This window comes from Leptomonas pyrrhocoris (assembly GCF_001293395.1).
Source record: "Leptomonas pyrrhocoris isolate H10 chromosome Unknown, whole genome shotgun sequence".
In the NCBI taxonomy this organism is placed as follows: domain Eukaryota; phylum Euglenozoa; class Kinetoplastea; order Trypanosomatida; family Trypanosomatidae; genus Leptomonas; species Leptomonas pyrrhocoris.
In genome coordinates, this window is record NW_015438363.1 from 34292 (window position 1) to 58104 (window position 23813).

Consider the following 23813-nt stretch of genomic DNA (forward strand, 5'->3'; position numbering starts at 1 on the left):
CGACTACTCGTGTTGACTCGCGGGATTGCTGCAACGGCCGTGCGCCGCGGCTGCGTATTTGTCTCTTCTTGTACTTGCTTTAACTGGCGTTGAGGCCTTTTTTCCCTCTTTTTCCTCTCTTTGGTTTTCCTGTATTGTGCAGTATTATATTCTGATCGAACGGCGCTCATGTAGAAAGAAAGCGTGGTTGCACTCTAATCGCGCTTTTCATTCTTGTTTTTTTCTCTTTTTTGGTGGCGGTAAACACCAGCGCTCTTCTGATCTCAAGCGAAAGGAGAATGACTGCCGACCGCAGACGGAGAGTGCACGCGCGCACACACACACACACATACATACACTGTCAAGAAGGAGCTTCGGTGGAAGTAGATGGGACGGGCAAGCTTATCGAGACGGCACGACTGCTTACACACCTTGTGTACTTGCGCCGGCGCTGTCGCAGTTCCTCGTCAATTGAGAAACAGATGTAGGGGAACTACAATGGAACCATTCGTGTGGCGGTCAGCGCCCCCTTTTTTTCTCCTCTGTGTTGCTGCACCTCCACTCTCCTCTCTGCAAAAAAAAAAAATTCATTCTTCGTCGAAGTTGGTTTCACTGTCCGGACCGTTGATGTTCATTTTAGTTGCGTTTCCTTGCTTATTACTATTATTATTATTATTCAATGCTTTGTTTGTTTGCGTGTTTTTGGTGTACGGTGTTCTGTGGGCCTGTTTGCACGCCAGGGATGCGAGGCGAGTCAAAGGAAACGAGTACTGGGGAGTCGGATCACGAGCGCCTAAAATGCTAAAGGAAGTCTATGTGTTCTTTCTAGGATGTACGACGCGTCTTGAAACGGTTCGTCTTGTGCACGCACCACCCGCTTCGGAGAGCAAGCGTGCAAACTGGGCCGGCGATTCTTCGTGGCTGCTCCTCTTCTCTGTTTTTACTCCCGTTTCCCTTTTCTTGGCTTCATCGATGTTTGCTTACAACGCCGGTTGCGATGTTTTCATATCTTTTCATTCTTTGTCGCTTTCTAGAGAACTTCTTTTGTTATATTTTTCATCGCTTTGTGTGAGGTTTAATGCGTGTTTGTATGCATTGACTATTGGCGTATGTGCGCATGTGTGTGTTGTGCTGCAGGACCTTTCATGGCAAAGAAAGAAAACATGCAGCTGCGTTGTCCACTCGCAACTCTCTTCCCCTCTCTCATTCGACTTCAACTATTTAGCCAACTGTTTCTGCGCTGGGACGGTTGCGTTAAGAGGCTCTTCTACTATTCCTCTTATTGTTGTTGTTATGATGATGATGTCTACAGCTGCATTCTCTGTAGCAGCTTCTAAGCGTACGAGTGAAAACCCCCAAAAGATTTAAAACGTTGAAGCATGTTGACGAGAGCCAACAGGCTGCAGTAGCTAGAATAGAGCGCCAACCTTACTAGTGTTCGAAGGAGTGACATGGAAGACGATATCGACAAGTGTGTGACCCGTGCGTCGACCGAGCCTCAGGCCGACCAACCTCCTCCTTGAGTGCGCTTCTCGAGGCGAGAAAACCGCGCCTCGTAAAAGAAAAACGTTGGTGTGCGTGGGGTAAAAACCAAAAATACATCTTTGCTTCTTCAGCGTTTCTGCCGGTCGAAGAGCGGGCACAGCGACGGCGGCTCTGCTGTGGCGCAGGGTGGGGAAAGCCCTCTCAACACCGTTCTCTCGATGCGGACTCATCTATTCCTCTTCTGGGCTTTCATCTCTGCTTCTTTTGTTCTCTTTACAACATACGCACGCACGCACGCGCTTCTGGCCTTCGCCTCCAGTGCCACAACACCAAGAAGGACTCGTCGTCTGGAGCGGTGGCAGCATTGCTGAGTACTCTGGCAGCCGCCAGCCGCATATTGAAAGAAAAGATGCGTCGCTGCCCACTTCTCTGTCTGCAGTTTCTGCTGGCCACCCCTTTCGATCATCAACCCATCGCCGTGCCGTCGATTCCAACCTTCAATTCAGTAGTGCAGAACATCTTGCCGGCGAAATCGGAGCTGAGCCGCGTTGATGAGGTGAGTCTCCTGCTGAAGCACCTGCCTGGGGCGTGTGACAGGGCGAAGGGGCTCCAGCACGATTCGCAGTACGCCAGCCGGTACTACCGCGCCCGCTTCCATCGGGGGTCGCAGCTCCAGCAGAAGCAGCTACGGCAGGTCACATCGCTGAGTTTGCCGGCGGCACAGCAGTGGGCACGTGGGTGTCTCATCCCTGTCACCGATCCCTTCCAGTGCTCTTGAGGATCACAACTTCCTCCTCTCGGCTTGAAGCGAGAGAGGGGTTCGCTGCAGCAGAATGCGCGACTGCTGGGCGGAGGGAGTAACGGCTGCCGTCTTCTCCCTCTAGGGCCGGTGCATCAGTACGTCAGCACTCTTTTGCGGGGATTACTTGTCCACAGAACGTGCTGCTAAGCTATGGACTGCCTCGCCATGCAGCCCACTGTATCACCGAAGTAAAGAAACAACAATAATGTGAGTTCGTTGTGTCCGTGAGGAGAGAGACTTCACCGGCTTTGCAACTTCTTCTTTTTATTCTTGCTCTCCCTCGCAGCTCCGCTTCGCCACTTGCGTACGTGTCTTTCAACGGCCGCTATTTCGTAGAGGGGAAAGCCTGCTGTCACCAGCCGCAATCTCGCTCTGCAGCCTCTGCCCATTTTGAGTCTTCTCTGCTACCCTTCTCTCGCGACGCATCTCTATTTTTCTTATTCTCCGTATACGTTGACGACCCCACGCCCGCACAGTGGTGGCCAGCGTTCCACTTAGCGCTGTACTTCTTGCTGATTCTGCGGATAAAAAACAATAGTAAAACAAGGAAGACTGCAAGCGAGGACAGCCGACTCGGTTTGTTCTGTGTGGCGCTGACGGCACAAGCAGTTGCAACCCAGGCTACTCCAACTACACTTTTGTCGCTGCTGATCGTGCAGCTCGCAGCACGCGTCGGCGCTTTGTTGCTCGTTGTCTCGCTCGCTTCCCGCCTCTCCCTTCATGCTGCGGTGGACACGTCGAACGCTCACGGCGGCGGCGGTCGCAGGCCTGGAGATGGTCGCCGCTGGCGATGCAGCGAAGCAAGAGGCTTCCCTGCGCAGCCTCCTGCAGCGACACGACGAGGGCGTTGCGCGCAACACCAAACGCACCATCACCGTCACCAACACCTACGACACGACGGCGGCCCTCTTCTTCGACCACTACAAGTTAGCCGTGCTGCCGTCTGTGAGTGGCGGTGCGGCCCGTCAGCCGCTGCGTGCGCAGCTTCTCGAAAGTGGTGCCGTCGCGGGTGTGCAGCGGTGCGTTGTTGCGCCATGGCTCCGTGAGGGGGAGCGCCGGGTGGCGGTCTTCGGCTGCCGAAGTGTGCACTACCTGCGCCGGCAGCTGCGCACGGACACAGCGCACGCCTACCTCGTTGTCGACTCCTCGCTGAGGGACCTCACGGAGGCAGCGGCGGCGCTGACGCCGGAATTCGGGCACCGCGTGTACTTCCTGCGCTGCGAGTCGATGTTTGCGTGCTTGGCGGTGCTGCAGCCGGAGACGGTGGACGTGGCGCTGGTGCCGATGCCGGTGCCTTTCTGGTCCAGACAGGGCAGCCACCGACGCCTTGTTCACTTTGACTTCTACTGCGCGGTACACCGCGCCTTGCGTGTGCGGGAGGCCTCGACGGACCCGCGCGGCGTTGTTCTCTTCACGGACTGCGAGCCGTACGCCGCCTTTATGATGGAGCACCTGGAGGAGGCGAGGCTCATCGTGCCCTACACCCGCAAAAACCCACAGGATATCTTTCGCCGGTGGCTCCCGTGCGATGCGGTGGTGACGCTGGAGGGCAAAGGCGACCGCCGACGGCGGGAGTTTCCGCAGCAGCGGGAGAGTGCGGTGGTGGCTCTCGCCGCCGCCAAGAGCGGGCCCACCACCGCAGAGGCGTGTCAGCTGTTGTCTGCTTACGACTACGCCCGAAAGCACTACCGTGACCTCGCCACCGAGGGAGCAGCGTCGTGACGAGGACGGAGGGACACTCGTCCTTCACCTTTCAGACGATGGTATTGACGCGGAGTTACTGCTTTTTTCGTTGACTATTTTGTTCTTCCTCACATTTTATGGTTTAGCTGTTCCGCCCTGTGCGTGTGTGAGCACGCCGCTGCTTAACTTCATGCAGAAGCGAGTTGAACACAACACCGATAAGAAACGGCGAGTCTCCCAAGAACAAAAAAAAGTATAAAAATACCGCGATGACGAATACGATAGCCCCCTTCTCTCACGCAAAGCGACGAGGGGCAGCGCGCCGCTTCCCTAGTTGGCTTTGCAGGCGTCATTGGCCCTGCCGCAGCTTGTTTGCAATGCAAGTCATCGTCTACCTTCGCCTGCTGGTTATCTTGCTTCTCATTCAAGCAACGCTCCTCTGTCTCATTTTATAACCAATGATGCGCTTTCCCTCCCTCTCCTCTTCTCTTTTCCCTTTCGTATAATTCATGCTTTGGCTTTCCTGCACTCGTGATACTCTCTTCTGTACTCGCCCACTGGTAGAGAGAGAGAGAGAAAGAAGGAAACATCGAATTGGCGACACCCGCATCCGATACACACGCTGCCGCCGTAGTTGTCGACGGCGCTATTACTGCTGTTGTGTTGCTTTGGCTATTATTATTATTCTTATTTTTTTTTTGCACTTTTCTCTTGTTACAAAAGAACGCACATCGATAATATTTTTTTTCCTGGCTCAGTCTTCAACGCCTTGAGTAATAACCGAAGAGGACTCCGCCTTTGCTGTGCAAACAACACCGTTTCAGGCTTTCATATAAGCTGCAGAAGACCGACGCCGTTGGGCGAACATCGTTGAACCCCTTTTCTTTTCTTTTCTCTGTTCTCTGTTCTCTTTTCTCTTTCCTTTTCACGTGCGCGGTGTAGACGTTATTTTTAGAAAGAAAAATCAAGCACGTGCGCTTACGTGCGTTTTTGTTTGTTTTGCTTTCATTTGCGCTTTTTTGGTGTCCTATACGAATAGAAGTTGTTGATTCAAAGGTTCAGAGACGGGCGCTCCTGTCATTTATCTTTCTTTCTTTCCCGCGTCACGGCCTCCTCTCGCGCTGACTCAGCGGCCGTGTTGTTGCTACGGAGAAAAGGTTCTGCACCGGCATCGCCTGCGTCGTTCCGACACCAACGGTGCTCTGCGCTTTGTGTGCATGACGGAAAAGAAAACGTCTTTTGCTGCGTATTTTCTTTTTTAATTTTCAAGCAGCACGTTGCAGCACAAACTTCCACGTCTGCTTCGTTTGCGTAGATCACACACGCACACCTAGAAAGAGAAGGAGAGATAACCACTCGTCGGATTCACAACGGCACGACGTCGTTGCACCGCAGACCCACGCCGTGCCTTCGCGTCTCACCTCTTCTTTTTTCCCTTTCTCATTTGGTAGCCGCTGTAATGACTGTTTTACCTTTCCCGGCCATCAACGATGTGTCGGAGCTGTACATGACTGATGACATCTACGACTTCTTAGGCGAGGGCACCTTCGCCTCTGTCTTCAAAGGCGTCAGCCTCCTCACACGTGATGTGGTGCGGGAGAACCAACTGGTGGCTCTGAAGCTCATCGGTAAGCGCAACTTGACAAGTGACAAGCTCGTGCGCGATGTGGTGAACGAGGTGCACGTGCTCCGTCAGGCGCACCACCCCAATTGCGTGCGCTTTATCGAGTGCGTGCAGACGCCCCACCACGTCGTCATTGTCACCGAGTACGTCGAGGGCGTGGAGCTCTTCCAGGCGTTGAAGCAGCGGAAGTTTACGGAGGGGATGGTGATGGAGGTGATGCAGCAGCTGCTGAGCGTCCTCGCGTACTTGCACGACACCCTCCACATTGTGCACCGCGACGTGAAGCCGGAGAACATCATGGTGAACACCCAGCAGTCGCCGACCCGCGTGGTGCTGGTTGACTTTGGGCTGACCCGCAGCTGCGAACGCAGGCGCCAGCGCATCCCACGCGACCTGGCCTCGCGCTTTCAGATGCAGCACTCGCAGCCACCGCGCGTGCTGCCGGCGCGCAACATGTCGCTCGACTCCTTTGAGTGCGACAGCCCGATGCTCGCCACGCCCTGCGGAACGCTCAAGTACGCAGCGCCGGAGACGGTGCAGTCCATCACCCAAAGCGCCCAGCTAGCGACGACGAAGGAGCTGCTCTCTCGCCTGGACGTGTACGCGGCGGGCGTCATCATGTACGTCATGCTGAGCGGTGCGCTACCCTTCAAGAACTTCGCGAACAAGGCCAATTTAGTGCTGGAAATGCGGACGGCGCTCTCCTTTGACGGCCCGCGGTGGGCCGGCATCAGCGCGGATGCGATCGAGATGAACCGGGCGCTGCTGAGCTTTGATCCGGCGGCGCGACCGCGAGCGGCGGAGGCGCTGCAGCACCGCTGGTTTAAGTTGGGTGGAATGGCATTTTCGCAGGAGGCGCAGACGCAGGTGGCCCCGGTGCCCTGCAGTCCGCTGGACGCGTCGATCTGCGAGCGAGGAGCGATGACGCATGCCTTTGAAGCGATGCGCGCTCCCGAGTCGGCAATGTACTTCAATAGTGGTGGAGTGACGACGAGCGCGAATAGTAATAATAATGGAGGTGGTGGTAGTAGCAGTAATGGGGCGTCCGTTGGGGGCATGACGGGCAGCGGTGGGGGACGGACACCGAATAGTCGCTGTATGAATGTGCCGTTTGGCCAAAACCTGGCGCCGCCGCCCATGGCAGCGCCGCAGCCATACAAATCGAGCTACTTTGACTTCGCCTGACCTCATCTTTCTTTCTGTTTTTTTTTTGTTCATTATCATGCCGTTTCTTATTATGATTTATTATGTAATACACTGCGATCTGAAGCGCTTGATTATGGGCTTTTTGTTCTTCTCCTGTGATTGAATCGGCGCCAATGTTTTGTATTAGAGATGATGCGCTCTCGCCTTTCCCTTCTTCTTCTCCCCCTTTTTTTTTTGATGGCACGCAAAGACGTACGCCTCCAAGGCTGGGACGTACGTTGGCTGTTCCATTCACTTTCTCCTCTCGTTTCTTTTGTTTTCTGTCGCTTTCTGTGTTGTTGCTGCACTGCTGTATTGGGTTGGCAGCCACCCTTCTTCTTCTCAGGTTTCTTCCGGTGTTCGGCGCTTTTCTTATTCCCTTTGCTACCCGTTTTTTTTTCCTTTTCGATATCTCTCGTATTCAACGTTTGCTGGCTCCGCGAGTTCCTCCAGTTTCTTCTCACTTTCTTCTTTGTTTCAACATCACTTGTGGGTTGATGCGCACGCGTGTTGCCGTCACTATGCGACGTCTAACTTTATCAAGCGCCTCTCTGAACGCATGATGGGTGCCCCTCTTGAGCAAGGTTGAAGGCGACAAACGCCTGAGTGCGCGTGCGCTGCAAAAAAATATCAAGGAGTTAGGTTATCATGGAAAGCAGCAAATGAGCTGCAAGATGCCATTGGCGTCGTTACGCACGTGCCAGGCAGCGGGTGCTTCGCTATCCCCTGTGTGCCTTGAAGACAATGGTAATGTGCAGCACTGCGCCGCTCTACGCTGGTGTCGTCTTTGCTCGATGACATAGAAGAAATAAAACGCTCTTCTTTGTTTTTGTTTTCTCCTCCGAGCCTCCTCCCAACTTCCGGTGTCGCATCTCCTCTCTTCTCCTCTCCTCTCGCTCTCTCCGCTTTGGTGTTTGCACCCGCACGCCCGCTCGCTCCTCAACGCGCATCGCCTATCGGCAACACCCGTGAAAAGAAAGAAATAACAACGTGATATAAGAGGCGTTGTAGTAACAATATATTTTCTTTTCGCTTTCAAAAATATTCACGTGCGTTGCTTCATACAGTGCTCCAGTACGCACACACACGCACAAGCATTTCCTTCTAGATTCACACTTTTCTCCTTCCATTATGCCGCGTCGCACTCGCGAGGAGTCGAAGGAGGCCAAGCCGGCCCGTGACACGAAGACTGCGGACAGCAGCGATGACGACGATGCGCCGGTGAAGGTTGCGAAGGCGGCAGCGACGGCGCACCACGACGAGAAACACACCGCCGTCGCGAAGCGGACGCGGACCGAGGAAAAGCCGGCCGCCGACGGTGCGGTGGCGGCGGCGAAGGAGGAAGAGGTGCCGAACAACGGCTGCGCCGCTACGGCACGTCCCTTCTCGGAGTTTGACATGAACCCCCAGGTCATCAAGGCCCTGCAGGCACGCGGTATCGAGGCGCTCTTCCCAGTGCAGGCGCTCACCTTCGATGCGATCATGAAGCAGACAGACGTCCTCGTGCAGGCACGCACCGGCAGCGGCAAGACCCTCGCGTTCGGTATCCCCATCGTGGAGCGTCTGCTGAAGCTGGAGGGCCACCTCACCCGCGGCCGCGGCCCCGCCGCCGTCATCTTCTGCCCGACGCGCGAGTTGGCCATTCAGGTGCAGGATGTGCTGCACGGCATCAGCTGCGGCCTCATCGTCGCGGCGCTCTATGGTGGCGTCGCCTACGCCAATCAGGAGCACGTCCTGCGCAGCGGCGTCGACATCATCGTCGCTACGCCGGGCCGGGCGAAGGACTTCCTCGAGAAGGGCACCTTGCACTTCGACCGCGTCGTGATGGCCTGCCTGGACGAGGCAGATCACATGCTCGACATCGGCTTCAAAGACGACATTGAGCTGCTGCTGTCTCAGGTGGCGGAGCAGAACGGCTCGGTCGCCGCGGAGAAGCCGGTGCACCAGACGCTGCTCTTCTCGGCCACGGTGCCCGAGTGGGTCCACTCCAGTTCCCTCATCGGCAAGAACAAGCAGTTCATCGACATGGTCGGCAAGGAGGCGGTGCGCACCGCTAGTACAATCCGCTTCTACCGCCGTAAGTGCAACTTCAACGAAATCTCCTCCATGCTGGCGGACCTCATCAAGGTGTACAGCGGAGCCCACGGCCGCACCCTCGTTTTCACGAACACCAAGAAGGACTGCCACGACCTGTCCATCAACAACACCAAGTTGGACTCGCAGTCGCTGCACGGCGACATGCAGCAGGAGCAGCGCGAGAGCACCATGAAGAGCTTCCGCGACAACAAGTTTAGCGTGCTGATCGCGACGGACGTGGCGGCGCGTGGTCTTGACCTGCCCATGGTCGACCTCGTCATTCAGTGCGCGCCGCCGCAGGACATCGACTCCTTCATCCACCGCGCCGGTCGTACCGGCCGTGCGGGTCGCAAGGGCGTCTGCGTGCTGCTGTACCAGCCGCGCGAGGAGTACGTCGTGGAGCGCATTGAGCGTCACGCGAAGATGAAGTTTGAGGTGCTGCCGGCCCCGACACGAGAGGAGATTCTCAAGGCCGTGGCGCGCGATGCAGCGGAGGACCTGGCGCGTGTGGAGCGCCGTGCGACGGACCTCTTCATGGACCAGGCCGCCGAGTTGCTGAAGGACGCCGACCCGGTCGAAATCCTCGCGTCTGCGCTGGCCGTGATGAGCGGGTACACCGAGAACATCACCTCGCGTGGACTCATCACCGGTACACAGGGCTACGTGACGCTGCAGATGAACTCGGACCGTCCGCTGCCCATCCCGGTGTTCTGCAGCATCCTTCGCAACAACCTCGGCGACGACACCTTCATGCGGTGCCGTGACATTACACTGCTGCAGGATGATCCAGGCTGTGTCTTTGACGTGCTAGAACAGTTTGCCGATCGCGTCATGAGCACCCCGATGCGCGGCATCACCTTCCAGCGCATCGAAACGCTGCCACCGATCATCGCACGTGAGCTGAACAGCGGCCGTGGTGGTCGTGGCGGTTCCTTCGGAGGTGGCGGTCGTGGCGGCTCCTTCGGCCGTGGCGGAGGTGGCGGCGGTTACGGCGGTGGCCGTGGCGGCTCCTTCAGTCGTGGTGGAGGCGGCGGCGGTTACGGCGGTGGTCGTGGTGGCGGTCGCGGTGGCTTCCAACGTCGCTACTAGCGGATGTATGAGAAAGAGAGAGAGGAGGGAGGGAGAGAAAGGTGACTTGTGGTGACGAGGGGGGCGCACTTCGTGTTCGACACAAATAGTTATACTTCTACAAACGCGTGTGCTCTTCGCGTACGTCGTGGTGCACTTCTCGCGCTGGCTGCTGTCGTACCATCGAGGCATTACTACGCTGCTTCGCTGCTCTCTCTCTCCCTTTCCTCTCTTTCTCTTTTCTTTCTCCGCTAGCTGTCGTTTGTTGGATTCACTGGATTCTTATTTTTTTTTTTTTTAAAGTCGTGCGTTGAAGGACCTTTCCGATTAACGAGGGGCCGTGCGGGGTGGTGTGGCGCAGCGCAGCCACATCACGGCCCTCTCGAACCTCCGTGTAACGCAGCGTGGTGCGCTGACCGGTGTGACTGTGCTGTGAGGCGCTTAAGATAACCGCCTCTTCTTCTCTTGTCTGGTCCTCTCGCTAAGGCATAAATTCTAACGCGCTGCGGCCACGCAATCAAGCAAAGAAGGCCGATAGATAACTTAAAATGTAACGTTAAGGTAAGCAGCTTTGCAAGGTGCTCTGTTTTCTGTCTTCTCGTTGTTGTTTTTTCTTGTTGGTGGTTTCGGCGGGGGTAAAGTTGATGATCTCGCTTCGCTTTTTGCGGTGCTGCGCAGGTGGAAAGGGTGTACGCGTATTCGCCGCCCGTTGCGGTGTTGATGTCTTTGTGTGGCGCTCTCCGGTGATTTCTCCTTTTTCTCTTCTTTTCTTTAAGGCGCCTGGAACTCACGACCAAGCGAGTGCGCCGTACGGCCACACGGACATCCCCCCTCCTTTCTTGTCTCTCCTGTCTGATTTTTACTCCAGCCGCATCGCTGTTTCGTGAAGGTCTCTCTGTCGCGCTTAAGCAACAGCAACATGCTCGTTTACGGGAATTCCATCTGCGGCCACTGACGGTGTGAACGTGGACGGCGGAGGGTGGGCTCATTAAGACTGTTTGGGATCTGACTGGACATATCGAGGCGGTCAAGGCGTACGGCTTGCCGTGTCGCGCGGTGTTCTGCGAGGCCAGCGTGCATTTCGGTAATGCATGGGAAGCAACGTGGACCGCGCTCCAAGCCAAAAAAGGAGTACCAAACCCACAGGTGTTTTATTTCTTCATGCGTTGCTGTCTTCCGCCGGCACCGGTTTTTGGTGTTCGGCGTGCCCCGTCGTGTCTCCATGGTTTGGGCCCGTATGTATTGTCTCATAGCGATCATCACCGCCAGCTTCTCTTCCTCTCCTCTTTTTCTTCTTTTCTTTTTCATCGGAGCAGTCCGACTTCTCTGGGGGCAACCCGCATTTGTGTGCTGCGACTACCTCCAATCGACAGCCGCCCTGCTCCGCTTTCCTCCGTTGTTTCGCTTCATTCCCCCTCCCTCGCCGATCTCCTCGCCGATCGCCCCCCTCCCCCCCTTCCCAATCGTCCACACACACACGCCGCACCCTCGCGCGTCTTCATCGCGATGGCGGCAGGGGGACGCAAGAAGGACAAGGTGCCGTTTCCAGGCTCGAAGGGCGAGACGACGACCAACTTCTACTCGCGAAAGAAATGGAGGGCGCTCATGCAGGAGACGCGGCTCGATGTCGCCGGCCGTGCCCTCGGCCCACGCGGCGGCCTCGTCGTGACCTCCGCCATCTTCAAAAACACCTACGTTGTTTCTCTAGATTTGAGCCACAACGAGCTGGGCGATGCAGGGGCGATGTCCGTCGCAAACCTGCTGCGCGTCAACACGCACCTGCAGCACCTAAACCTCTCGCACAACAAAATGACTGACGTCGGCGGCATTGCGATCGCCAGCGCCTTCATCCCCAATGTGAGCCCGACGGGGCAGCCGGGTCAGTGGAACCGCACCTTGTTTACGCTCATCTTGATGGGCAACGAGTTCTCTGATGACACGCTGCTGGCGCTGAGCAACGCCGCCGCGTGCCACCGCGACCTGACCCGCGTGGACCTCTCGTGGAACAAGATCGGCCCGAACGGCACGAAGTGTCTCGCGCGCGCGTACCAGCGCAACCCCCTCTGCGTCTATCAGCTCTCCGCAAACGCCCTCGGCGACGAGGGCACGGCGCACCTCTGCGATGCTCTGCTGCGCTACGGGGGGCGCAGCCAGCTCACGTTAAATCTGTACGCGAATGAGATCAGCTACAGCGGCGCCAACGCCGTCGGTAAGCTCCTCGCGCACACATCCGTGGTGCAGGACGTGAGTCTCGCCGGCAACACGATTGGCTTTAAAGGAGTGCAGGCGCTGCAGCAGCACCTCACCGACTTCGCGGTTCTCGCCGCGTGCCCGCTGCGGGCGCTGAATCTGAGCGACAACTGGCTCGGCGATGAAGGGGCGGCGAGCGTGGCCGCCATCATCGCGGCTGACCTCCCGGCGTTGGAGCGGCTGGATGTGTCGGACAACCAAATTAGCGATGTCGGCTGCACAGCCATCGTGACGGCGGTGCTGCGCAACACGCATCTGAGCATCCTCAACTGCGAGAACAATCGGCTGGGGGTGAAGGCGGTGGAGGCGGTGGTGCGGCTCGTGCACGAGTCCGCCACCCTCAAGTCCCTCAACCTGTCGGGCTGCATCGAGTCCGCCGAGCATCGCCGCACGCTGACCATCGCCGTGGGGGAGACGGACGGCCTTCACGTGGAGCTGGGTCCGAACCCGCTAGCCGCGACGGGCGCAGCGACGGGCGATGAGTCGTCTGACCTGGTCGTCAGGATGAACGAGCATCTGCAGATGCTGGCGGACCAGGCGGCCCAGCGGGAGAAGGACAACCCGCAGCCAAAGAAGAAGGCGAAGAAAGCGAAGAAAGGAAAGAAGACCACGGGCGAGTAGGCGGTGCGCTTGCGTGTTCCACTTCTTCGCGACAGACGTCGATGCAAACGTATTGAATTCGACGTCGGGCCGCCTGTTAGGGGTTGTTTCAACCGGATGTAATCTTGGATTGCCGCGTCCTTTCTTTCTTTTTTTTGGCTAGACGGTTTTTGTCACCGTTTACTTTATGTACAGTTGCCCTCAAACGCGATGTATAACGCGCGTTGCTGCAGGGAATAACAACCAAAATAAGGGCCGTACAGGAAGAGAAGCTGGTTTTTTTTTTTGCTGTTGCGAAGGACATGATTCAGCACTCGATGCTGCTCATGCAGCAAACATATACCGAATACCATGTCGGGTGCTTTTGAATGACAAACGAAGCATTTCTATTGCTGTACCATACCGCTGTTTGTGCACCGCAGCGAGTCGCTTTTCACCTTCTCCGCTCCCGTTTTCTCGCTTCTTCGTTTCTGTTTTCCTTTTTTCATTGAATTTCGTAGCGCAGTCGTCTTCTGCGCAAGTGAACGCGCAGGGAGAACGCTCATCGGCAAGAGCGAAGCAGCGGCGTTTACGGCTCTCGTCGCAGACCGCGCGCTATATCGGCGAAGGTACCCGGATCCAGTAAAAAAAAAGCGCCTACGTACCGTGCTCCTAGATTGACAACTCAAGGCGCGCAGCCTCAACACGCACGCCTGCACACCTTTAAATCTCCCTCTGCTTAGAAATTGAGGATCTGATCCAAGCAGCGCAGGGTCCGCCTTGGACATTCATAGAAGCGCATGCCTCGAATTCAAAGCCGGCTGCATGCGGATGAGCTGCTGAGCACGAGGCAGGCTTTAGCGAAGGCAGGTGACGTCAACGCCGCGCTACAGCAGCGCGTCGAGCAGCAGCAAAAAATTCTCGATGACGCAGAAGCTCAAAACAAAGGGCTCCGTGCGCAACTCGCGCAGGCACACGAGGAGGCTCAGGCAGCCCACGCGATGCTATCCGAGGTGCAGGCGCACTCCGACGAGCGGGAGCGCCGTCTGCGAGAGCAGCTGCAGCGCATGACGCAGGACGTGCACACCTTAGAGGAGATGGTGCAGGCAGCACGGCGACGTGAAGCAGCGCACGCACACGCACCGGGTGAGGAGAGCGCGCAGCGACAGCGAGCAGAGACGGGAGAGGTGCAGGCCGACGGCGAGTCTTCACACGATGTAGCCGCACGATCTTCTTGTCCTCCATGTGTCGCGTGTGAAGCGCCGCCCGACGTCCCCAAGTCTCTCGCGCTAAGTGCGTTGCCGGCACCGTCTGCACGTAGCTTTTATTGGCAGGAGCAGCTGCTGAGTACCGCGCAGCAAGCGACCGCGAGCTTCGACGTTGTGCGACGCCACACTCACGACCTCTGCCAGGCTCTCGGCTCCAGTACACCAAACCGTGAAATGGATAGCCTGAAAGCAGCACCGACGTCCACGTCAACAGGCGCGGGACAGGACTTGGCGGAGCGGTGGCGCCGCCAGCTGCAGCACCTGCAGAGCACCGTTGACGAAGTCGTCCAAGCAGACGCGAGGCTGATCAGCTTTCTCGTCCTGGTAGCGGGGCAGCAAAGCAAAGAAATCGCACGACTGCACCAGCAGTGGTCGGAGGCGCAGCTGACAATACACGAGGTGGAGGAAGTCCTGGACGCGGCGCAGACACGCGTGTACGAGCGTGAGCAAGAAGTGGCGATGCTGCGTGGTGAGTGTGCGGCACTCAGCGACGCACGGCTGCGTTACGAGGCACAAGTCAATACCCAACTGGGTGAACTGCAAGCCAACCGCGCCGCGGTGCACGCGGTAGAGGAGGAACATCAGAAGTACGTGGAGACACACAGTCGTCAGGTAGAGGCGCTGACGGTACGACTAGCGCAGTCAACGAGGCTTCATCAACAGGCCACCTCCTACGCCCACAAACTTGAGGCAGCGCTGCAGGAGAAACAACATTTATTAGAAAGCGCGGTTGCGGCCCGCAACGAGCGGCAGCGGCAAGAAGTGCTGACGGCGGCGGAAGCACAAGTAGAGCAGTTCGTCACGCAGCTGAGTCAATCTGCCCAACAGCTGCAATCTTCGCTGGTACATCTCTGCTCCGCCGCTCCCGCTTCACCGACGGCACCGACGAGTGCGGCGCCGTGCGCGTCCTTCAGCGTGCCGCCACCAAAAACGGCCCTTTCGGTGTCTTCGCCGTCGCCGTCGCCGCCCGGCCTGCGATCCGCTGCGGGCGTGTTGTCGTCGTCGACGCGTGTTGGCACCCGTTCACCTTCCTCTGTGCCGTATGATGACTCCATCTTTCTCGCCGACCTCACGCTACCGTTCTCCTTTGACGGTTAACGGCGTATCTTTGCCTGACGTCTTCTCCTTTCCCTTCTTTCTCTCCCCTGCTTGATGATGGCGGGGCTGTCGGGGCGGCGTTTTGAAATGGGCGTGGGAATGAGCGCACCCTCCCCAGCAAGGCCGCAGCGGAGGAGCTCTCTTGCTATTATTATTTTTAGATTCTACGGGGCTTCACGCGTCGGGTCCTCTCGTCTTCTGCTGGTGGTGGTGGTCGTCTCGCACCGCTGTTTTTTCCCGTGGCTATTGCGTTAGAAGAAGAAAAAGTAATATGGTACTCGTCCTTGCAATAATGGCGTGGCTTGCAATGAAAATGGTTTTCTCTTTTCGCCGGCTCCGCTGAAAGGCCTCTCTGTCACTCCCCGGAAGGCACGCCTGCTCGAGAGGCGCAGCTCGCAGCGCTCAGCTGAAATGGAAAAGAAGAATGGCCACACGGCTCTGTGGAGCACGCCGCCCGCAGCCGCCGTCGCACACGTGACGCATGCCCTCTTCACCCCACTTTCACCTTCTCTTCCCACCACTTTTCTCTCTTTCTCTCAGGTGCACCGTCGTCCACGAGCGACTCAACAGAGATACCTCCTCTCTCCATCACGCAGGTAGGGATGGTCACCGTGCTTGTGCAACGGCAGCGGCGAGAGGCGGCGCAGCGTACGGAGCGGCTGCGTGCCGCACGCCAGGCCGCCGCGCAGCTCTCCGTCGAGCAGACTCGATTCTACATGGATCAGAAGCGGCGGCAAGCCGCATCCGTTCGCGAAGATGCCCGCCAACGGTGGATGCAGGCGCAGGCCCGCGATGTCGACGCCATCGACGCGTTGGTGCAGCGCGGCATCGCCCAGCAGAGCGACGGCCACGAGGCGGCTGCGCGGTTACATGCAGATGGGCAGCGAGAGGCGTGCGAGGAGGCCGCGGCGTGGCATGCGGAACACGAGTTGGAGGTTGCACGCCACCGTCTGGCCGTCGTCTACACCCGGGCGGAGGCGCACGAGCGACACGCCCCGCACATCGTTGCGCAGCGTCGACGGGCAGCGGTGCGAGATGTGGAGAGGAAACGCGCTGCTCGTGTGGCGGCCGCGCCGGCGTCTGCGCTGCCGCTGGCGGAGGTGATGCGCAGTCTCCGCGCGGCACCCGTTGCGACAGAGAACTGCACGGCTGGCATTCCAGTGGCTTACCCGGCTGAGCTGCGTCATCCTAACGACGCTGCGGCTTCGTCTCCCCGATCGAGCTCTCCGGAGCAGCGGCGGTGGCGCATTTCGGACGTGGCACCACACGCACGAGTCACTGTGCACGCCCCGGACGATCCACCTCGGGGTGAACGCGTGGAGAGGAACGCAGGCGAAGTGAGAAACCTCGCGGTGGGCGTCGAGGACACAGACAGCGAGGAGAAGGCCGATCCGGTGAGGCACGCCACCCATGCCTACGCGCTCGAGTGTGCGTCGGCGCTGGCGCAGCGGGAGAAGACGCTGACGGACGGGCAGCAAAAAGCGGCGCAGCGGGCGGCTTCCGCGCTGCGTCGTCAGCACCACGAGCGGATGCAGGCAGAGGCGGCCCGGCAAGCGCAGCGGGAGCGCCTCGCCGCCGTGAAGGACGTCTACCGCCACTCCCGAGAAGAAATCAGCGCGGAGGCAGCACAGAAACAAAGCGGCAATGCTGCTGCTGGTGCTGCTGCACAAGTGTCCACTCAAAGTGGCAACGCCGATGCCTTCGGAGATGTCGGCAACTCTGCGCCGCCGCCACAACCGTCACCGCCGCCACGAGCGTCGCCGCACGGCCTAACACGTCAGCAACAGGCGCAGAAGATGTATCGGACGTGTGAGGACGACTTCAAGGCCACCTTTGTTGACGGCCCGCCGGTGGCCGTGCACGCAGAGCGAAGCACCACCCGCACCGCCCCTCTAGAGGAGCTGCTGCGTCCTGCGCAGGTGGCGGATCTGCTTTACAGTCATGCGCATGAATCCCCCTCGCGGGCGACGCGCATCGACACCGCACAACCGCCGCCGTCTAGCGCAGGCGGAGACGCGACAGCCACAACGGCTACGATTGCGAGGGGTGATGCACCTCCGGCGTCACGCGTGCTGCCCTCCGCGCCGCTGCACATGCGGCCCCTGCACCCCTACGGTGAAACCAGCTGTACCACCACGAACTACGATAGCAATAACAATGCGAATTCTCCAGGTGGCAGCCCCTACAGCCCTGCGCAACGTGCTGTCAATCCGGAAGGCAGCGGACGTGTGCAGGACGGTAGCGCCTCGCCACAGCCGTTTGTGCGCGAGACGCATCGGGGCGTCATGGGAGTGCCCTCCTCTACCCTTTCTCCGCTGATGCACGTCCGCGCCGTCACGCCACCGGTCCAACAGCAAACGTCTTCTTTATCTTCTTCGCCACCTCGTGTAACGGCACCATCGGCGGAGAAGCGGTCACAGGAGATCGCCATGTCGCCTCTGTCCACAGCGGCAGCAGTAACTGTGGGAGATGGTCGCAAGGTCAGCCCCGAGCCGATCCCTTCACCTTCTCAACCTCCTCCACCAGCTCTTCCTCCTTCCTCACCACAGCAACTGATGCAAGAGGAGGTCGTGAACGCAGCGGAGACAGCGGTGGTCCACGTGTCGCATCGATCGAGCACGACGGTGTCCGCTGCGACGACTCCGCTGAGCACCCCACCGCGCCCCGTACATCCACACGCGGCGAAGTCACCGCCGTCGTCGTCCACCTCTACGCCGCTGAGCAGCGCCGCGGAAGACTCTCACTTGTCCAGCGTTACGAGTGAGGGCAGCAGCGGCGGCAGCAGCTCGATGGACTCCTCGGGCGCCAGCGCTAGCACCGGCAGCTCATCGCTGCGTCACCCGCTGCCGATGATGACGGCGGAGCAGCTGAAGTTGGCGCTGGTGCGGCTGCGCAGAAGAATCAAGACCGCACAGATGTAGGGGAGCGGCGCTCAGCTGGTGAGGATGGGAGAGATTGGCAGACGATCCATTCCTCCTTCGCAGATGGAGGTTGCTGCAGGGCCCACCATCTTAGTTTTTTTTTTCTGTCTCTTCGTTGTTCTCCAGTAGATCCTTTTGTTTTGTATTTTCGTAGGTGTTTAGATTACGGTGACACCCATCGATAGGTGCGAGTGCACCGAGGCCGAATACGACGCTCAGTAAAGCGGGAGGGGTTAAAAAAGGCGACGCTGAGTCCAACACTCCCTCCCGCGTTATCTCCGCATTACGTGGCCTTTTGCAACCCGTTAGAACTGTCTTTACGTAGATTCCCCCCTTTGCCTTCCGACACATAGAAAGAACGAGAGAAAGAAAAGCAGCTGCACATTGTTCCTCCCCGTTAGGATGAGATCGCACGCAACTCCCATTCTTTTTCAGTAGGGTGTGTTGTGTCGGGGCTGCTCTTCAGCAGAGTTGTCGGTGCGATGATGCAGATACATGTAAATGTATATCTCCGCTACCGCACACGCGTTGGGTGAGAAAAGAAATATTCCTTGCCTGCGTGCGGTGCCACGACGGAGCGTTCCGCTCAGCGACGTCCCCGACGGTTTGCTTCTTCCTTTCAGTCTTCATCACTCCTCTTGACGCTCCCCAAAATTGACTCGAAATGGACCTCTCGCTGTGCCGGAGATCCACCCCGGCAGCCGGCGCACATTCGTATCGAAAGCACATCATCATAGCGATTGTTACTACTGTTTTTGTTCGCTCGTTTACACCGTTTTTATTTCCCCCTTTTTTTGGTTCTGGAACGGTACTCCTCGTGACGGCGATTTCAACGATTCTAATTAGCAGACTTTGCGCTTCCGCCACCTCCTTTGTATTCACATTTCAGCGTTCGCTGAGCCGTCCGATTGAGCTCGAGCTGCCGCAGGACGAAGATCGAGGCTTCTCGCTCTCGCCAACGTGAGCGTCTGACCGCAAAGCTGGTGTCATTTCTCCTCCCTTCTCCTCTGTACTGCGCCGTTTCTCCTTTGTCTCTTCATCTTATGTACTCTAACTTACATGGATAAAACAGCGACCTCTCTTCTCACTTCCTTAGCAATTCGAATAGTAGCAGTGAGAGAAAAGAATATACATATATATTGATTTGTTCGTTTGCTTCTATCGTCTCCGTCGTAGCGAATCTTCTCCCTCCTCTCCGCCTTTCGTGCTTGCCGACAAGTCCATCAACACGCAGACCTCATCACAACTGGAAAAGGAAAGAAAAACACGATGATGCGGGCCGCCGGCAGACTTCTGCCAGGCCGCAGCGCTTTCCTTCTTGCGGCTTGCCAGACGGCTCCACGGCGCTGCTTCACCACCTCCTCTCTTCTCTATGGAGCTGTCATTCCCTATAAGCTGGCGGACATCGGAGAAGGCATCACCGAGGTGCAGGTGCTGAACGTGCGCGTGAAGGCGGGGGACCGAATAGAGGAGTTCGATCCGATTTGCGAGGTGCAGAGCGACAAGGCTACGGTGGACATCACGTCGCGCTACTCCGGCGTGGTGAAGGCGGTACACATCGTGAAGGGCCAAACCGCACATGTTGGGCAGACTATCATTGACATTAACACCGACGACGGCCCGGCGGAGGCACCAGCGGCGGAGGCACCACCACCGCCTGCTGCTGCTCCACCAGCTGCTACTGCTGCCTCCACTGGTGCTGTGACTGGTGGAGCTGCCATCCCCTATAAGCTGGCGGACATCGGAGAAGGCATCACCGAGGTGCAGGTGCTGAACGTGCGCGTGAAGGCGGGGGACCGAATAGAGGAGTTCGATCCGCTTTGCGAGGTGCAGAGCGACAAGGCTACGGTGGACATCACGTCGCGCTACTCCGGCGTGGTGAAGGCGGTGTACGTGGAGGCCGGCACGACAGCGAAGGTCGGGTCTGTGCTTCTCGACATCGTGCCGGAGGGACACGAGGCAGCACCGTCGAACAGCGCCGCGCAGCAGCAGTCACCGTCATCGCCGTCGTCGCACCCTGCCGCCGCTGACGCCGGCGGGAGAGGTGGGGGGAAGGCGCTCGCCACGCCTGCAACGCGGTTTCTCGCGAGGGAGCACAAGGTGGATCTCGCGCGCGTGCCGGCAACTGGTAAGGGTGGACGAGTCACGAAGGAGGACGTTCTCCGCTTCGTGGCCGGTGGTCCTGCGACTGCTTCCGCGCCGGTTGCCGCAACGACTGCGGCGGCTCCGACAAGCGCAGCAACGCCGACCGGTACAACGGTTTCCGGCCTTGTCACCGAACCCGGTGACACCGTCGTGCCCATCGTCGGTGTTCGTCGTGGCATGGTGAAGACGATGACGCAGGCGGCCGCCATTGCCACCTTCACCTTCAGCGAGGATTACGAGCTGACGCGGCTGATCGCCATGCGTGCGGCGCTGAAGGACGTGGTGAAGGAGCGGAGTCAAGGCAAGGTGAAGCTGTCCTTCATGCCCTTCTTTTTGAAGGCGGCTTCCATCGCCATGCGGCAGCACCCCGACATCAATGCGCACTGCCCGCCGGACTGCGCCGCGACGATCCGCCGGGCGGCGCACAACTTCGGCTTCGCGATGGACACTCCAAACGGTCTCATCGTGCCGGTTATCCACCACGTGGAGCAGAAGTCTGTGCTCGAAATTGCGATGGACATGCAGGCCCTCATCGAGCGGGGCAAGGCGAACCGGCTGACGACCACGGACATGAGCGGCGGCACCTTCACCTTGAGCAACATCGGCGCAATTGGGGCGACGACGACGACGCCGGTGCTGCTGCCACCGCAGGTGGCGATTGCCGCGATTGGGCGGCTGCAGAAGCTGCCGCGCTTCGATGCGAAAGGCAGCGTGTACCCGGCGAACCTGGTCTGCATCTCGTTCACTGCGGACCACCGCGTCGTCGACGGCGCCAGCATGGTGCGCTTTGCGAACACGTACAAGGAGCTGCTGGAGAACCCGGACAACTTCCTGGTTGACCTGCGGTGAAGAGAGGAGCGAGGGGACGAGCACTGAGGGCGAACGCGTGTGGCGGACTCGTACTCAATTAAAAACGCGCTCCCTAACGATGATATCGATACGGGCGAAGTGGATGTGTGGTTTTGATTCCGGGTAAATATATAAAAAAACCTTCTTTACCTCCCTCTCTTTCTTTTCCTTCTCTGATTGCGAATTTAAAGCAGAAGTACCAATGAAAGCCCCAATCTGTTGTTGGGAAAAGGCGGGGGCAAACACGTGTGTCCAGCTGAATGAAACGGTGGTGTTGCACACGAACGATTTGATTTCTATGTTGATTATTTCCTTTTTTTTCTGTTTGTTTCTTCTCCTTTTCCCTTTTATCGCCAATTTTTGCGGTGCTGCGAGGGTGTGTTGCCTACGGCTTTTGGGGTTTCGTGGTGGCGCGGTTGTAGCGGTGTATTTTGGCGCGACAGCGCCGTTTCTGCCGAGGAAAGCAGGAAAGCCCTCTTCGTTTCTTTCCCCTCCATTTGTCCTCTGTTGATCTCCTTACTCGTTGAAACATGCGTTTATTTTGTTGTTGTTATTGTTTGCGCCTTTGTCTATGTACCGTGACGCACCGCCTGCGATTGCACGATGCAGCGAGTGTGGAAGCCTATTCCTCTTGTTGTTACTGTTGTCAGAGCTTGCGAGGGGAATAGAAGGAACGGAAAAAAGAAAGAAGATATGGTCAGCGGATGGGATCGTCGATCTCAGTCATTTGGGAAATGCATGATACTCTCCTTTACTTCTATCGCCTGTTGGTCGTGACTCTTCTGTTTCTGTGGGTTTTGCATCCTGGGTATATTGTCTGCCAGTGTGAAGTCTCCGGTCTTCCAAAAATTCCACCCGCCCGCCCCCGGTCCCTACCACGACAGGGACCCATGGGATCTCCCGAAGGATCCTTGAGTTGGGTAATTTTTCCCATGCACTTCGTAATGCGATGATATCTTTGAGATTTGGCCGGGGCCAGGGAAAAAGCGAAAACATTAAATAAACTTGAGGGCATTATCAGAGGGTGTCTGATAAGCGAAAGAGGGTGAGGTTTCTAGAAGGCAGTGGTGGATTAGGACTCGCGAGTTACGCATTACACAAATGTCGTGACATTTCTTCCACTCTTGACTTCCCAACCTTCCTATTCATGATGTCTTTGGTGGTCGATGGAGCGGAGGGTGCGCTTCACGAGTGTACGGCTCTTTCACACCGCTTCGTGTGATGTGTGCTACTTCCACGCTCCCTTCTCTCTTTTTTTTGGGGGGCTACACGCTCTTCCTCTTTCTTTCTTTGTTTCTCTCCGCTGAATACCGACGCTCCTGCCGATTCTGTTTTCTCCTCCGCTCTTTCCTCACCGTCGTTCTTCGTTTGCTCTTCCACTTCGCCTCCCACGTTGCATCCTTTGCGATGCATGTGTTCCATCGTCTGCTGTGTACCCAAAGAAAGCTTTAGAGATCCACGCAGCGGTTATTTGCCTTCTTCGCTGGGCTCTGTTTACGTACACAGACGTCCACTCAGCACACGGCGCTCGCACACACACACGACGGAGCAGAAACTCCTTCTGCATACCATCCTTTATACATCCACACAAGTAAGCACAGTAAACGAAAATGGAGGGCGGAGGCGACGACGTCTTCGTGATCAACAACACGGAGGAAGGGCAGACGGAGGAGGTGCCGGTGGCGCACACCGAGGAGACGGCGAAAGAAACGGAGGCGGAGGCGATGGAGCACGTTAAAGGTCTCGTGCCGCTCTGCGCTCAGCACCTCAACGGCCCGCAGCTGAGCAGTGCCACCTTCGGCTACGACATCGCTCAAATGGCGAAGCGGCCGTGGGCGGAGCCCGGTGCGAAGCTGAGCGACTACTTCAACTACGGCTTCAATGAGCAGAGCTGGCGGGTGTACTGCGCACTGCAGAAGAACGGCGAGGAGTCCCTTTTAGCGAAGGCGGGCGAGATGCTGCAAAAGCTCGAGGCGACGGGCCGTCCCTCCGGTGGGGTGGGCGTAGGCGGCGGCGGCAGCGGGGAGGAAATGGGGGCGGCCGGCGCCGACCCGTCCACGATGATGATGATGATGGGTCAGCAGCACAACAACGGCGGCAATAATAACGCTGGTGCCCCGATGGACGGCTACGGTGCCAACCCGTACGGCGGCAACTACGGTGGGGAGATGGCGATGATGCACCGCGGCGGCTACAGCGGTGGTGGCCGGCCCTTCCAGCAGCGCGACTACCACGGGGGGTTTGGCGGGGCGAACAACACGAACTACAAGACGCGTCTGTGCAAGCCGTTTGCGGAGGGGCACTGCAACCGCGGGGACTCGTGCAACTACGCACACGGCGTAGCGGAGCTGCGCCAACCCGGGGGCGGCGATGTGGCCCCTCTTCAGCAGGATCAGCAGCAGCAGCAGCAGCAGCAGTCGGGCTCCAACTACGGCGGAGCGACGTTCTACCAGGGCGGGGCCGCCCCTCCGGCGCCGGAGCGGACGGCTAATTATCTCATGCCGCCGTTTCAGGCCGGCGCGGCGCTGCCGCCGATGATGCAGTCGGCCATGACGATGGCGCCGGACAGCGGGGAGGGGGCGAGCGGGTTCCGTCAGCCGCCTAAGCGGCAGCGGCACGAGGGTGGTGGGGTGTACGAACCTCAGTATTAAAGGCGCGCGTGGTGCTTGTGGAGCAGTGAAGGAGGAGGAGGGAGAAATCCACCTCGTGTGTGTGCTTCGGGGCGTGAGCCGTTCACGGCTATTTGAATCAAAAAATAAAAGAAAGAAGCGTTCAGTGCATCGGAGGAGTGAGTGCCGCCA

At 58.0% G+C, this 23813-nt stretch overlaps 10 protein-coding genes across 15 annotated transcripts; all 10 read left to right on the forward strand.

The window, feature by feature from the left end:
- Positions 1-477: 477 nt before the first annotated feature.
- Positions 478-1347, forward strand: ABB37_04208 (hypothetical protein; the record flags this gene model as incomplete). The annotated part of the gene is made up of 1 exon (XM_015801792.1): positions 478-1347. One exon carries the CDS (start codon positions 478-480, stop codon positions 1345-1347), a length of 870 nt encoding a protein of 289 aa, XP_015659193.1.
- A 434-nt stretch (positions 1348-1781) lies between these two features.
- On the forward strand, positions 1782-2242 carry ABB37_04209 (hypothetical protein; the record flags this gene model as incomplete). The annotated part of the gene is made up of 1 exon (XM_015801793.1): positions 1782-2242. Exon 1 carries the CDS (start codon positions 1874-1876, stop codon positions 2240-2242), a length of 369 nt encoding a protein of 122 aa, XP_015659194.1. The 5' UTR covers positions 1782-1873.
- Positions 2243-2740: 498 nt separating this feature from the next.
- Positions 2741-3988, forward strand: ABB37_04210 (putative mitochondrial hypothetical protein; the record flags this gene model as incomplete). The annotated part of the gene is made up of 1 exon (XM_015801794.1): positions 2741-3988. Exon 1 carries the CDS (start codon positions 2987-2989, stop codon positions 3986-3988), a length of 1002 nt encoding a protein of 333 aa, XP_015659195.1. The 5' UTR covers positions 2741-2986.
- Positions 3989-4511: 523 nt separating this feature from the next.
- On the forward strand, positions 4512-6758 carry ABB37_04211 (putative protein kinase; the record flags this gene model as incomplete). The annotated part of the gene is made up of 1 exon (XM_015801795.1): positions 4512-6758. The coding sequence occupies exon 1, from the start codon at positions 5409-5411 to the stop codon at positions 6756-6758; it is 1350 nt and encodes a 449-aa protein (XP_015659196.1). The 5' UTR covers positions 4512-5408.
- Positions 6759-7732: 974 nt separating this feature from the next.
- On the forward strand, positions 7733-9923 carry ABB37_04212 (putative nucleolar RNA helicase II; the record flags this gene model as incomplete). 2 transcript variants are annotated; one of them, XM_015801796.1, is made up of 1 exon in its annotated part: positions 7733-9923. In XM_015801796.1, the coding sequence occupies exon 1, from the start codon at positions 7890-7892 to the stop codon at positions 9921-9923; it is 2034 nt and encodes a 677-aa protein (XP_015659197.1). In that variant the 5' UTR covers positions 7733-7889. The 2 variants fall into 2 exon arrangements, with proteins under 2 accessions (XP_015659197.1, XP_015659198.1); XM_015801797.1 differs by having other exon boundaries at positions 7737-9923.
- Positions 9924-11216: 1293 nt separating this feature from the next.
- ABB37_04213 (hypothetical protein) lies at positions 11217-12773 on the forward strand (the record flags this gene model as incomplete). The annotated part of the gene is made up of 1 exon (XM_015801798.1): positions 11217-12773. Exon 1 carries the CDS (start codon positions 11409-11411, stop codon positions 12771-12773), a length of 1365 nt encoding a protein of 454 aa, XP_015659199.1. The 5' UTR covers positions 11217-11408.
- Positions 12774-13250: 477 nt separating this feature from the next.
- On the forward strand, positions 13251-15097 carry ABB37_04214 (hypothetical protein; the record flags this gene model as incomplete). Its single annotated transcript, XM_015801799.1, has 1 exon — positions 13251-15097. Exon 1 carries the CDS (start codon positions 13532-13534, stop codon positions 15095-15097), a length of 1566 nt encoding a protein of 521 aa, XP_015659200.1. The 5' UTR covers positions 13251-13531.
- A 538-nt stretch (positions 15098-15635) lies between these two features.
- On the forward strand, positions 15636-18018 carry ABB37_04215 (hypothetical protein; the record flags this gene model as incomplete). Its single annotated transcript, XM_015801800.1, has 1 exon — positions 15636-18018. Exon 1 carries the CDS (start codon positions 15700-15702, stop codon positions 18016-18018), a length of 2319 nt encoding a protein of 772 aa, XP_015659201.1. The 5' UTR covers positions 15636-15699.
- Positions 18019-18703: 685 nt separating this feature from the next.
- Positions 18704-21012, forward strand: ABB37_04216 (putative mitochondrial dihydrolipoamide branched chain transacylase; the record flags this gene model as incomplete). 4 transcript variants are annotated; one of them, XM_015801801.1, is made up of 1 exon in its annotated part: positions 18704-21012. In XM_015801801.1, exon 1 carries the CDS (start codon positions 19288-19290, stop codon positions 21010-21012), a length of 1725 nt encoding a protein of 574 aa, XP_015659202.1. In that variant the 5' UTR covers positions 18704-19287. The 4 variants fall into 4 exon arrangements, with proteins under 4 accessions (XP_015659202.1, XP_015659203.1, XP_015659204.1 ...); XM_015801802.1 differs by having other exon boundaries at positions 18718-21012; XM_015801803.1 differs by having other exon boundaries at positions 18741-21012.
- Positions 21013-22187: 1175 nt separating this feature from the next.
- ABB37_04217 (hypothetical protein) lies at positions 22188-23663 on the forward strand (the record flags this gene model as incomplete). 2 transcript variants are annotated; one of them, XM_015801805.1, is made up of 1 exon in its annotated part: positions 22188-23663. In XM_015801805.1, the coding sequence occupies exon 1, from the start codon at positions 22623-22625 to the stop codon at positions 23661-23663; it is 1041 nt and encodes a 346-aa protein (XP_015659206.1). In that variant the 5' UTR covers positions 22188-22622. The 2 variants fall into 2 exon arrangements, with proteins under 2 accessions (XP_015659206.1, XP_015659207.1); XM_015801806.1 differs by having other exon boundaries at positions 22453-23663.
- Between the last annotated feature and the right edge of the window lie 150 nt (positions 23664-23813).